Source organism: Polistes dominula, unplaced genomic scaffold, assembly GCF_049000335.1.
Source record: "Polistes dominula isolate Pdom_NZ unplaced genomic scaffold, Pdom_raw_medaka contig_77, whole genome shotgun sequence".
In the NCBI taxonomy this organism is placed as follows: domain Eukaryota; kingdom Metazoa; phylum Arthropoda; class Insecta; order Hymenoptera; family Vespidae; genus Polistes; species Polistes dominula.
Window position 1 is genome coordinate 3,469,625 of NW_028301152.1, and position 15,346 is coordinate 3,484,970.

The window sequence follows — 15,346 nt, forward strand, 5'->3', positions numbered from 1 at the left end:
ATTTTAAATACATCTAAAATTGGATTATATAAAATGAAAATAATTATTTTATGCGTATAAAAACTTTTCAACTAAATATGAATAACATGCTTATATTTAACGTAAGTAAATAATTAAGAGTACGTCTTGAGTGATCTGAACGAAAAATCATAACAATTATGAGTCTCAAAATAAAGTGGCTATTATCATTTCCCGAGGTCGATCAAACTCGGTAAATTACCTTACCGCTTAGGAACGACCGCTAATGCTTCATAAACTGGTGTTTATTTTCCATTCACCAGGGTGCACTGTGCCCTCTGCGAAAACCGCGAAAAGTAATTCACGCGCGAACGATGAGAAAGCGTATAACGTTGATAATGGGAATATCAGCGTGTAGGAGTGAATGAAAAAAAAAAAAAAGAAATAAAAAAAACAGGTAGATAAACTCTTGTTTTTCTCTTCTTCTTTTTTACGATACTGCGAAAGACTATTAAGTGTAAAAAAAAAAAAGAAGAAAAAAGTATAGATGATCGTTGTTTGAAATAATAATAATTATCATTTAATCGACACAATTTCAGTATCGCGGTCTCTAAGATAATATCGTGTTATCTACTATACTATTATTATATTTAAAAGGACATTCATGGAGTTCAAATCGAACGCCTGCCGGTTCAATGAACTCGGAAACGAGCAATAATTTCAGGAATGCCATATAAAATTTCTTACGACAACGCCATCGTTAGGTACTTCAGAATGCCGACGATGAACGTACCATATAATATACTCCTCTTAGAAATGGAATTTCTAGTTAATTTTATTTCCTAATTTGATACGTTTAATATATCGTGTATCTTGTTTTTCAATGGTAATAAAAATGTTTTCTTATATAATACTAAACGTATCAAAGAAGAGTAAAATGATTAATTATAAATTTATCGATGAAAACTTTGCATACGATATTATTGCTTTTCTTTTATGATTATAAATACTGTTTCATTATTATTCAAAAATTCTTATTTATTATTTAAAAGCAAATATCACAAATTCATGGTTATTTGTATTCAATTATAATTAAGATAATAATTTAATTATTATAATATTAAAGACCAATTATTTGATCGGTTACGGTATTAACAATAATACATAAAGGTAAACATAAATTTGATTATTTAATTTTAACAAGGACTAAAATTTCAATAGCATACTTAAATACAATAATGAATAATAATTTAATTAACAAAATTTAAAATAAGAATGTTCGAATGGTAATATAATAATAAATATAAATTATTTTTTAATCTCGATCTATCGTAATGCCGTAAAAGAAAGAAGGAAAAAAAAAGGCCGATTAAACCATTAAAGATCGATCGATTTTCCACGAAGGTATGGCTTCCGTAAAAGAACAACATTGTGGTCAGCAAAGAAGATCGGGATAAAGAAAGACTCGAAGATCTAATCGAGCGGCTATGGTGGTTCCTCACCATTCGTTGAAGAACCTCATCAATCTGAAAGCCAGCTCTTCAAGAAGGAGCGGCCTTAACATGTTTTCTCTCTTTCTCTCTCATATTCTTTCTTTCTCTTTCTTTTTCACTGTACTGCCTATGAAGAAGTTCTACTCATCCTTTGTAAGCAAAAGAATAACGAAAAAGCATAGCTGGTAAACCAAACTATCCGTGAGTGCACTCAAGAAAAGCTAAACTAAATCATAAAGGACGACTGACACTTCTTTTTTCTCTCTCTCTCTCTCTCTTTCTTTCTCTTTCTTTTTTTTCTCTCTAGGGACGTAAACGAAGAAAAAAAGATACAGGGAGAAGGTAAAAGGTAAACCGGTCGAGTAAATTCTTTTATATGATGACAAGCATTACATGTTTCCCAAACTTCACAATTGATTTTTTAATGTGTTGACTTTTAGATCCAAATGATGATTAAACATTGTAATATACAAATGGTTAATATATTGTCTATGTAGATATAGGTTATCTATAACTACAATTCAGTTTTATTTATTTAATTAAAAATATTTTTAAAAGATTTAATTAAAAAGATCTTATTTTTAATAATTAGAGAGGAGTAAAATTACGTTTTTGAATTAGAGAAGAGTCTAATTTAATTGCTTGCCTAATAGAATTATAATATTGTTCAGCATAAAAAAGCTCAAGGATTTTTTTTTATTCTATTCTTATGTTTATTGACAAGGAAAGACAAACAATTAAAATAAAATCATAGTTAATTTTTTAGTTAAAAAATGTTAAACTTTTGATCTTGTAATGTTTTATTAATATAAATTCTAATTATATTACGATTACGATGTTACTTACTATGTAATCAGGGCAATAATTATTAAAAAATATTACATAATAATAAATTCTTTTTGTGTCATTTATTAGATCACTAAACTATGAAAATTATTAACACGAATACTTTAAAACATATATAATAATTAATACAAAATTAAACGAACAAAGATTAATTGCGCCGTTAATTATAATAGTGAACTAAATAAACAAAAAATATTATAATTTCTTTTGTAGATTACAATTATTTACATTACAAAACAAAATCATAAAACGAATTTTCTAAATTGTTTTTCATTAAAACCATCATTGTTATTACCAACGCAATATTGAATTAAAATTACCATAAAGATGTTAATGTTAAAAAAAAAAAAATAAGATTACAAAAAATATAGGAATAAACTATTGATCGATACTATAGGTCGAACAGAGGTTAATGATCGAGGATATCCTGATGTAGAAACGAACGATCGATTAGCTTCCGTATCGAATGCAACACCAGTTAACTCTCTCTTTTCCTATTGACTCTTTTATCGGAGTAATAGAACGGACAAAGTTAACGATTAAATGCCGCGGATATAGATGTTTCTCGTTTCATAGATTCGAACAACCATAGTTTATATATGTATATACAATATATATACATGTACATATTGATTTTATCAGCATCAATACAAAGTTAATCCTATTAAACGAATTTAAAGGATTCTCGTGTCAATCCATATCCAATCGTCAGTACGATTTTCCAAAGTAAACTTTCTAAATACCGTAATAATAATACATAAGATCTCGTCATGATAAATGTTCGTTACACAACTAAATATAAAACGATTAAATTTCGTAATTCGAAATGAGATTTATCGTTAATCAAGAAGTATATCTTTGAGACTAATTGAACTATTAAAATGTTTATCATTATTTTATAATAATTTTTAATAATTATATTTCTTGGTCGTTTATTTTAACAAGAAATATAAAATTACTGTCAGGACATTTCGATTAATCACCGTAACGTAATCACTGTATTTAGCATGTTTATTGGACAACGTTGAGCAATTAAAAAAAAAAGTGCAAGTATATTAAAAGGAAATGAACTGAAACTTTGTCGTGAAAAATAAAAGATACTAAATACATACGTATATGTACCTATTTCTAGAATGCCCTTCGACTCTGAACCGACGCAACGAAGCGAGAAACGTTTTAAACGGTCTGATAGAGATAAATCGTTAAGCACTACGAAGGAAGAACAAAATTTATTGGCGACATACGAAGCGAGAAGAAAATTAACGTTCACGTTCTTTTTTCCGTTTTTTTTTCCATCTCTTTTAAAAATCCATAAGAGTAAATATCTGCAAGGTCTTCTTACGAAGCGACTAGAGAAAAATTATCACTGACCTGTCTTCACAAAATTCTGTGGTTTACTTTCTTGCGTGTATTTCCTACATTCGTGTATTCTTAAATACACACACAGTATATACATATACATACATAATACAAATACCACTATTACTACTAGTAAAGAGGTAGACAACATGAATTGCCTTTTACGTCGAGACCACGTATTCGATACGGTGAACCTCAAGGCCGTTACAAAGTAACCTCGAGGCATATTACGTTCTTCGATTTCCCCATAACAAGCCAATCCACATAGTGTTCATTTTTTTCCTTAAAGAACCATCACTTTGAGTCTAACGAAGGTTTAGAGTATCGACCGAGGTTGACGACATTTTACTCGTAAGGCGAGGAAACCACGACCTAAAGACACTTTTTTTCTTCTAGAAAGTGAAAGAGAATATTATTTCATCAAAGTAAATAAATATATGTATAAATAAATACATATTATATATACGCATATTAATTCAAAATATTAAATATTTCTATAACTGATACTAAATAAAATTATTTTTTACTTATTAGCAGTTTTAGGATAAAAAAAATATAAGTAATTTAATAAAATTATTTATTAAAATTTTTAGGGTAGAAAAAATAATTATTTCATATGGATTAATAAATCTACTATTAGATTATAACTATGCAAAAAAAAAATAAAAGTAAAAAAAATAGAAAGTAATTTCGAGCAACACGACCCCGAGAAAGATTCCCTCATATGTGGCAGATGTTACCAATATTCGTCCTTTCTACTTTCCTTATTGTAGATTATACATCGAATTACGTTCCATATTACGAAATCGTGTTGTAATAAGGCCAAGAATATGACCGGGTTACGAACAAACACGTATCTTCTATTCGTTGAAAATTTATTGGAGACACATCGACGGAATATTTCGTTAGTTTTCTTTGTTCTTTTATTTCAATATTTTCTGCTTATCCTATTCTTTAGAAGGAAGAAATAACATCGTGAAAGAAAGAAATGCGAAATAGTGAGATGTAAATCACGCAAGGCGAGCTAAGCTTTTAAATGTCAAATGGAGGGAATTTAATGTACGGCTTAGCAAGGGTAAAGTACTGTATCTAACATAAGTAGCCATTTCGCGAAGAGACTCGGAATAAAGAGTTACGAGTGAAAAGCATCATAAAAGACAACGTATAGTCTACATACAAATCCGTGTATATATATAGTCAAAAGTCATTTTAGCTTGAAATGTGACAATAATACATTTCTTACATCAAATTAAACATTATAAATGATTTCTTTTCAAATCTCGAAAATCCTTCAATCAAATTTATGATCAATTCAACGTGAAAAATACCTCGTTATGACTAAAACAATATGTTTCAATAATAATAAATTTATCTTTAAAATAAGAGTGTACTAAATCACTAACATAAGTACCTATATATCTACATAATAATAGAGATAAATAGAAGTCGAAAAATAAGCAATATTTTAATCAACACTATGTTACATCCTACATTCATTTGCTTCATGTTATAGTCAAAATTTTTCTCACTAGAAATTTGAAGTATATAACTTAAAAACTTGCTTATATATAAAAGAGAGATATATGAAACCTTTAGTACTGAATAGTTTTCAGTACTTCTCGAACGTTTGCTGTACTATCCTACTATTGTTGATATTTTATACTTCTTGAAATCTAGGCTCATCTATGAGCTCACTTAACATTTCGGAAACATAATAAATTCTGTCAAATTATTCGAGTTTGGCGTCAGCTAATATACAGTAGACCCCTTATCAAACTCTAAATAAATTAAAATTATATACGTTAACATTCGTATCCAATAAGGAATAAATCTCTCATCTTCTCGGCAAAATTCTTACGTGATAAATTAAGTGCGCTTCAAGAAGGAATACTTAATCAAAACCTGTCAAACAGTCACGAAAATAATGTATTCGTTATCTGGTAGTTAATTAGTTAATAAGTCTGTAATGAAGTCTATACTTTGAATACTGTTAAAATGGTAGTTAATGAATAAATCTAGATTATGAAAATGATTAAATTCAAAGTGCTTTGTTTTTTATCATAATTATAAACGAATATAGTTTGTTTACGATTTAGTTGAAATCGGTATTCAATCAACAAAAAGTTTCAAGAAAAAATAAGCGATTTGAAATGTGTATTTTTAATATTCTTCTTATTTCTTCGTTTGAATTTCAACATGTTTTTTTAGTCAAATCATTTCCTATTATATCCTATCGATTAATATCTTCTGTCCCATCGTTTAGGATCGAATTCTCGTTCTTTAATATGAGTTTTTGATAAAAGCTTAATACCCTTATTAAAAACTGGACCATCTAATATTACAAGACAGGACGTAAAAAGGAACAATTTGAAAAGATTTTCTAGAGTTATGCAACAGATGTTCTCAATATTATATTTCTCATGCAAAATTTGGCCTCGAATATGAAACTTCAATTTCATAATAAGACAATTGAGATTATCATACGTTGATTCCCAAAGTTCTACCTATCGAGAATAGTACGAATCAGATCAAACTTGTTCCGATATCACAGATGCGATGTTTGAAAATTTCACGAAACTAGAGAGAAGGAGGAAAAGCCATCGTTACCGTACGTCAGACAGTCTCGCTACCCCTTAAAATTCGCTGCTGTGCACAAAGTTCGTCGAAGTGTATCCCCTACATGTGTCTGTATTTAAGCACGCGTCGTAATTTAAGTACACCCATTCTCTCTTTCTCTCTCTCACTCACTCGTGATATTCCTGTCTTTAGAACCCTATTCTTGCGTAAAATTTCGAGTTCTATGCTTAGCGGGAAAAGAGAAGATCCGTAAAAAAAGAAAAGAAAGGAAAAAACTTGATACGTATAATTTATATGTGTGTATGTATATATGTGCATGTGTATATGCGAGAAAGGAAATAAGGACGAAGGGAGAAAGAGGAAAGACGACATAACATAATGACCCGAGAACGAGTACTCAGACATCTTTACCTAAGTTCATAGCACTATACGCATACACATGCGTATACATAGTAGAAGCATGTGTATGCACACAAGAGTGCATTCGCATATACGTAAATATATATACATACATACATATATATAGCTTGATTCACCTTTGTATGTGTATATGTATCTATGTATATATACTTGATATATAATATGAGATATCGGAGAATCACAAGTCCTGGCCGGTTTTAGTTTCTCGTCTCTTTTTAACTCATTTTCTCTTTCTCTTTCTTTATACACCCACTATAACGTATAGAACTTTCCTATCTTTCTCTCCTCGTATTACTCTCTCTCTTTTCTTTCAGACTGGACACAAGCAGTTGGCTACTTTCTTCTCTCTTACTCTTAAAAGAAAGCTTTCTTTGCGCCACGCGATATTCCAAGTCACGACAAGTAACACACGACGATCAAGTAAGTATAGGTAGGAGGTACATATGTGTTGTGGACATATACATATGATTCTCGACGTCACGAGAGGGGATATCAGAAGGGAAGTAAGTCCACAGGGGGTCTCAGCTTTTTACGTTTACGCCTCGAGGTCGAGTTGTACGATTTACGTATAATACACGTCATACTACACGACCCGTCGTATATACGTTATATGTTATCTATGTGTGTGTCTACATGTTTGATGGTTTGAATGTATTCGCGCCTTTTCTTTGTAATATACATGCGGTAGATTTGAGGCGTGGCAGTCCTCAAGGCAAAGCCAGGAGTGTCGGCGTTTCTACCAGGAAATTACGAACGTCGCGACGTTTGCTGTCGCTTTCGAGAGCCACCAAGAGAAACGACGAGAACTCGGATATGACCTGCCCTCTACGAACTTTCAACTTCTCTACTTGATGCCCTTTCCTTTCCTCTTACTATTCCTATATCTATCTATCCATCCTTCCTTCCTTCCTTCCTTCCTTCCTACCTTCCTTCCTTCCGTCTTTCTTTCCGCCCTTTCCTTCCTTCCTTCCTTCCTTCCTTGCTTACTTGCTTACTTGCTTGCTTTCTTTCTTTCTTTTCTTACTATCCTGAAAACTTCTTATCTACGTCTCTATGTAGTTTATCGCTTTAGAAAAGTCTTCCGTCTATAACGAAATCTCATGGTACGTAAATTCATTTTAAAGTGATGTTCGGTTATTTGAAAATTTTTCTTATGTTAGAGAAATTTAGTTTCTTATCTAAATATAAGAGAGCGAGTTGAGAAAAGTTTTGTGACTACGTTTAAAAATATAAGTCGGTTTTGATGGAAAAGAAAAATTGTTAGGCTCAAAACTTTTCAACTCATCTAAAGATTTAAATTGATTACTTATCTGCACGTACAATGTCGAAAAAACTATTTATCTTTTCATTACATGAATTGTGATCGTTCGTAAATCAAAACGATTAATTCTACTTTTAGAATTTAAATTAAACTAACTTTTTAAATTAAAAATAAATTTCTTTTAATAATTAGATTTAACTCATTAAATAATGTCATTAAATGATAAATAGTACGACGATGTATAGAATTTAATCAATTGTTTTAAAAAATTTTATGTGCAGAATTAATCGATTTGAGAAATGAGTGATTCCTATATTCATTATTTTTTTTTAATATTTTATTAATATTTTTTTAATTAATAACTGATATCTATTTTTGTTATACGTATTCGATCTAAAACGCATTATGACTTTTACATAGAAAATTATACATATAATTTTGAATTAACCATGTAACGATTCGAATAGCGAAACTAAAATAAAACCTAAGCGAAAAATTATTTAAATTGAAATCAAATATTCTTATGATAAAAGAATGAAAATGCAATTCAGACGGACGTATTCAATTTCCAATAGGACAAAACGGAACTAAAGAAGGAGAAGAACGTAGTCTGTAAAATGTCCACTCACAAACCGGACATCTTCAATTAACTTACAAATGCCATCCCACGCGTTTCTCCCTAATTAATTAGCTCCAAATTAGAGATACGTCATCGGCAGATATCGGTACTCGTGTCTAGTCGTGGACTTTGTATTACGAGTTTAAACGATTTACGATCAATTAACACACCGTTGAAAAAAAAAAAACTACGTAAAAGCGTAGACACACATATACACACGCACACATTTCTGCAGATATATTTGCCTGACAAATCGATTAATAGAATCTTCCGCGTTCCACGCATGCGTTATGTCGCTCGCATTCTCTTAAAAGCAATGAAGGCTATCGGTTATCGGCACTAACATTTCGAACAGCGCTCAATGTAATCTCGTTTCTCGTTTTATTATTCGGTAGAAGAGAAATGTACGAACGACAACGATAACGATCATGGAACAACGTGTCCGAGCAAAGCGCTAAAATCCTGAAGATAAACGCTTAGCTACGTTCGGGTTCGTTCGTTTTAAAAAAAATAAAAATATACGTAGTATCCTATATATATATATATATATATATATATAGTACATATGTAGAAAGTAATAAATTTTTCATACGTCTGTCGAACTACGTTATGCATATATGTACGTTTAACGTTGACGTTTCTAGAATTGTATTTGTGTGCGAATATACGAATGTATATATGAATATACAATATACATACGTATAGTTTGCACGCGATCCGTTCGCGGATTAACGTTGGACGATAGTGGCATTTTATACGGGCCACGGATATACGCTCGTTTGCATTAGATTATTAATCCATCTCCCTATCAAAATCGTACAATAGAACGGGAAAAGGATGCTTGAGTGAGTTTTATGCGCGAACAAGAAAATACTTGGATCAGATCTGTTTTGTGTTTGCATATAGCCGTATGTGTGTGTGTACCTTTCGTCTTATTATCTGTAAAAATAAGCTACTTTTTTATTCTACTATTCCAACAATATGTAACAAACAATTAGTTTGTCAAACTTTCACATATACAAATCACGAATGAAGAAATAAAGACAAAAATGTTTGAATCATTAACATTTATCAGATTGTAGAAAAATAATGAATGCATACGAACTTATTAAACGATAATATTTCCAATAGATTAACCGTTTTAGTGCCAAGGGTTTTTAAAAATCCATGTCGAATTGTGCCATGCAGCGCGATAGTGCTTCCTTCATTTATCTCAGCAAGAATTTATCTGTCGCGATCCCATTGCTTATTCGCTACATTTGAAATCAAACAACGTTGTGAATTGACAATCGTGACCAAAAAACATCGTTGCACATTTCACCACAGTACACGAACAGCGCGATCGCATTGCGTGACGTTAAAACGGTTAAAACATATAATATAATACAAGTATAACAACATAGATTGAATGACAACAAAAGGCAATGGATAAATTAATGAATCGTGAAATTGGATTGCATTAAAAAATAAACTACAATTGCACCTGGCGTGTGCCACCGGTGTAGTCATACAAAGAAAAAAAATAAGGTCATAGGAAGTAAGGATGTATTATGACATATAATTTTTTTCCCTATCATTCTATATTTTTATTCACAAAAAAAGAACAACAGTTCATTCCAGTTACCAGAATCACCATCTCTGTATACTAATTATTATTAAAATTCATTAAGACATAATTAAAATGTATATGTACAGGAACGATTGTATCTCAAAAGGTTCTCGCATAAATGATGAACGATTTAAAAGTAACTTGAAATATATAAGTTAGACAAGGACGGATGGTATTTTAATGAGCGTTTTACATCGATCTCGCTGTCGGGTGTAAGGCGAACGTCGAGATAAAGTCCCAAAAGACGTAAATTGTCGTAAATCACGACACGCGCGTGTACGAAACCTGTACGCAGCAGACAAGCGAACACTTGCAAACCTTATTCATCTTCGACGAGTGAGAGAGTAGTATAGAATATTAGGTATAGGTGCGTCATCGCGTCCTTCGTGTATGGCCCAGCTCGAAGGCTTAAACAGGAATTATCGCACAAGCGTCGCTCGAAAACAACGACGGCCTTCTCGTGATTAGCCTCGGCTCCAAGTAATTACCAGGAACTATCGGAAGCATATGTGTATATATATATGTTACCATACTCTCTAGTATACCAACATTAATATGTGATAGTACACCAAGGATTACGCGAAACCCATATACTCGATGAAACGAGTTGACAAAGAATCTAAGCTTATAAGAATACATGTTTTTAACGTGATCCTCGTTCTTTTATAATAAACTAAAATCAATGTCATTTAATTAATCTATCCTGCAAACAAATTATCTATCTCGTGAACAAAGTTATCGTGGAAATTTAACATATCAATTTTTATTGAAATGATTTCTAATTAAAATTGTATATTTATAATACTAACTATTAATCTAATGTTATTTATAATTATGGTTTTTTTTTCTTTTTAATTAATAATTTACTTATTATGTATGGAATTTTGTTTCCTCTAAGAATATCTAAATTTTTCCATATTTGTTCTAATCTTCTGTATTAACTTTTTGTCAAAAATAAATATAAAATGTTTCTACTAATTTACGTTAATAAACGGACAATATTCTAATCGAAGTAACAATGTTCGGAATAGTTCGATCGACAGCTGGTTACAATATCACGTATCTTACCTTGATGTGTGGGTGTAGATACGTACATGTACGCTTCGAAAATGTCGAAGCGGCTTTCAGTCGACGCCAACACCTGGTCGCTTCCTGACATATGGGGCCGCGATCCCATCGTCCTATGGGAATCACTTCCTCGACTAATCTGATAAATTGCCGCTGCGCATCGTCAAAACCGCCTGCTAGCTCTAGTAATTTGATAAATTGATTGCCGAACAACTGACCGTCTCGGCAATCCAGCCTCGTTGTCTTAGCCTACTTGGCTTTGTTTGATATAAACTCGATATATACATCTATGTGTGCGAGGATTCTAGGAAGATTAGGTACCTACTGAACACGATTGTTCAATAACATTGATTTAAATGCATCCATTTAATCCGCATATTAAACATTTTACTTTATTTCATTGAATAGATAAAGTAACGAATTATGAAAGTGCGGCTTAAGATTAAACTTTCTGTTTTACATCACAAGATTGACGATTGGATGGATCAAGGTATCTAATAAATAAATAATTTCATTGTTAACGATTCAAATAAATTAAAGATTTCATATAATGAAAGAAAATTTTAGTAAAACAAAAAAAAAATACAATTTATTTATTGATGAATAAGATGTACTAAATATATTTTTAACAATTTCATTAAAGGAAGTATTTTTGGTTTGTAATATAATAAATTAATTAGGAGATAAAATGAAAACAAAAAATCATATACATTTTATCGTACTTTAATGAGGAATTATTTTCTAATCGGAAATAACTGTATTCGAATTATTTCCGAGAAGATTACTTAACACGTCGATATTTTAAAATTGTGGTTGTAATCTCTCAAAAACGAACGGGCGAATCTTGGTGCTCGTCGATGGATCGTTAGGTTATATGATGCGTAAAATTCAATGGCAAGAGCGAAGCTCGCTCACACGCTCGTAGAAAAATATTTCATACAATGTACATTGCTGTGGTAGCAAATATGCCATGGTATGTATATATGTTTCTGTATGAGCGTGGATTATTGGCTCGGTCCATTGTGGCGACGCGTCATCGATTATCTTCGAATGTTGCTTGTTCGTCGATGCAGATAAATTACCTTCCAAGTATTTGTATATACATACGAACCCTATATGCTTATTTTAAAATTACCCTCCTTTTCAAATTTCATATGTATATATTAATAAGAATTTTTGTTCGATTATAAATTAAAATTTTGATATGTTAATGAACTGTTTAATAAGTTAATATGTAATTAACTGTTTAAATAAGTAGAAAATATTGAAAACAAATGAAGTCCAAATTGTATTATAAAATTTGATATTAAAGGAAAACTGAAAATACATTACGTCATATAAAAATTCGTTCTCGAATAAACAATAATAAATATTCGATAATATTTCATTGAACAAGTCTAAGAATCATTTACTCTTTGATAAGAAAACGTTCATTTATCTAATGTATACTAAGTTTTGCATTTTTTAATGTAACACTTGAAAAATAATTTACAACTTTCGTTATCAATAAATTACGAGAGTTGTAATATATAATTACTCGAAGACCAAGAAATGTATCTCGTTTCCTAATGAAGAAACAAAAAAATAAACAATATTATTAGATTCGTTTAAACTTACCTTTTGAGCCTTGCACGCGGCTGCCAATGGCAGAACATCGTGTGGATGAGCAGCGTGTCGATCTCGAAGGCAAAGTCCGCAAATCGCGATCTTGCAGAGTGCACAATAGAGAGAAACAGCTTCGCCGTTATGATCGTTACAAACTGGCGTACCTTCAGATGCACGAGAACCTTTACCACTGCTAGATTGCCAGCTGCCTCGCGGTGGTCCAAGATTGTGAGTTGCCAAGGGACCACGTTTTGGATGACAAGATTCTCTGCAGGCATCGCAGTACAGCACCTAGAACGAAACAAAAATTTAACTTTTATCGCAGTCTTGTTTCATTCAACACATTTTAATTATTTCTTTCTTTTACTTATTTAAATTAACACTTTCAACTTGGATTTGTGTGTCTAAAAAACAATTCTATTTCATAACAAAAAATTGTGATATAAATTAAAACAAAATCTCGATGAGCTAACAACAACTAAGATAATATTCAAATTATAATTAAAATCCTTTATTGGAGACTTCACATCATGATTTTTACTGTTTTTTTTTCTTCTTATTTTTTAAAGTCTTACACCACAACGTTTATCACGATTTATTATTCAAAGATACATATGGATCAATTTATCTTCTTCTCTGTTTGATATACAGCTAGGAAAAATAAAAGATATTTATCTTTATAAATCTCGTAGACTTTTAATCAACATTATTTTCCTAAGTCATTCAGGAAATACAACCGACTCTTTTGAGGGCAAGTACAAAAAATATGAACGCCTGCACAGTCATCGCGTTAAATCATAGGATTAATTTCTCTACATTTCTACAACGGATGCACTTACTAAATATTATACGTTTGCGAGGGAAGGTGTGATAGACGTCACGGAATAAAAAAGAAGATATGGAAATAATGAAAATGAAAATTCTTTATAACACGTTTTATGTCTAACATAATCTTTTACAATATATCGATCTCAATACACACGGTATAAAAATTATAATTGTATAAAATAGACAAATATTCATTTGATAAAAATTATATGCAAAATGTTTATAAAATTGATTACAATAAGTTGTTAATATATATATATTTCTTAAAATTCATAGAATAACTTAAGAAGAACAAATAAATAATAAACGTAAGAATATTTTTGAAACAAAGTATCTTTAATTTAAAAAATAAACGTAGTGAACGTTGCGATAGTTTCCACAGAGAATTTAAATTGCTAACCTACATAATTTCTTAGAAAACTTTTCAACGAGTATACAAAAATTGTCTTTCGGTTTGAAACATCCTATCCAGGGTACATTCAGAGAGAATTTCTGTATTTAAAACGTTCGTCTATACAAGTTTGCAAAAGAAACTCTGCGAAATCACAAAAGATACTCACGAAAAAGAGAATACCTAAAGAGGTAGGTCAGGTTCTTCTTCAACAATCGAGACAAGACATCATGTTTACAAAAAATAAAAAAATCGCAGAGTACTCCAGAAAACATAGTAGCTTTTACAAAAACATCTAACGTATTATTACGTTAAATAATATTAAAAAAAATTTTCAACAAATAAATTTCTATTTAAATCAATTAACTAAACACAGAAAATTTGGATTCAATAATTTCTATCATTACTTAAATCAATCACTTCTTATAAATTTCAATTAACGTTACTTTTAACTTGGAATAAATTTGTTTTTTAAAGTTCGAAATAATTTAATAATTGGAACAAAAAAATTGTAACTTCTACGAGAGTGATGCGAGATTAGTAAAGAAACACAAACATTAGTGAATTTAAAAGAAACCTCTCTTTCTCTCTCACTTAGCAAGTTAGAGATAGTTGCTCGGAACAATTCCATATTCCGAGCGTCGAGAAGATGACCGCGATACGAGAGACATGAATCTTAACGAGAGAAAAAGAGAGAAAAAATGGTATGAGACGTTGTTACCCTTTTTATTATTCCTCCGCTTGAACTATATTTCTCTTTCTCTCTCTTTCTCTCGTTCACTCATTTATAAGAAGTTAGGAAGTAAGTCTTCTTCATAGGAAGAAACGAGATGGGAATAAGGATGAGACACGTTACTGTCCTCTCCGTTCATTTGTATGTATGCGAGTGTGTGTGTGTATGTGTCTGTATATCTACGGAAGAAGAAAGTAAACGAAAAAATGTACATCTTACGTCGCAAGTGGGCAGACTCTTGTAATAACTTTTTCCTTTCTCTAATCCTACGGTCACTTCCCCTACACGAAAATACGAAGAAACTGCGAAGAAAATAACGAGATGAAAACCTTCTTTAACACCACCTGTGTTTCCTTCTCTCGGATGCTGCTATATCAAAAATGTTCTTATCTGTGTAATTATTTTATTCTCCAATTGATTTTAACGAAGTTTTATTATCCTAAATATTAATATAAAATAGCATTAAAAACGTTTGCAAAATTGTATTTGCGTGACATAATGAAAAACAGATTTAACATAAAAATAATATTTTATTAGGGTAATCTATAAAGATGAAATATTTAATTATTAAAATAAAGA

General features: G+C 30.8%; 1 protein-coding gene across 2 annotated transcripts in view; it reads right to left on the reverse strand.

The window, feature by feature from the left end:
- Positions 1–15,346, reverse strand: part of Trim9 (E3 ubiquitin-protein ligase Trim9) — a 102,640-nt gene that overhangs the window by 82,714 nt on the left and 4,580 nt on the right. For both annotated transcript variants that reach the window (XM_015316564.2, XM_015316563.2), the window contains exon 2: positions 12,828–13,106. In XM_015316564.2, the coding sequence (XP_015172050.1) occupies positions 12,828–13,106 (279 nt within the window). The remainder of the gene's footprint in view (positions 1–12,827; positions 13,107–15,346) is intronic.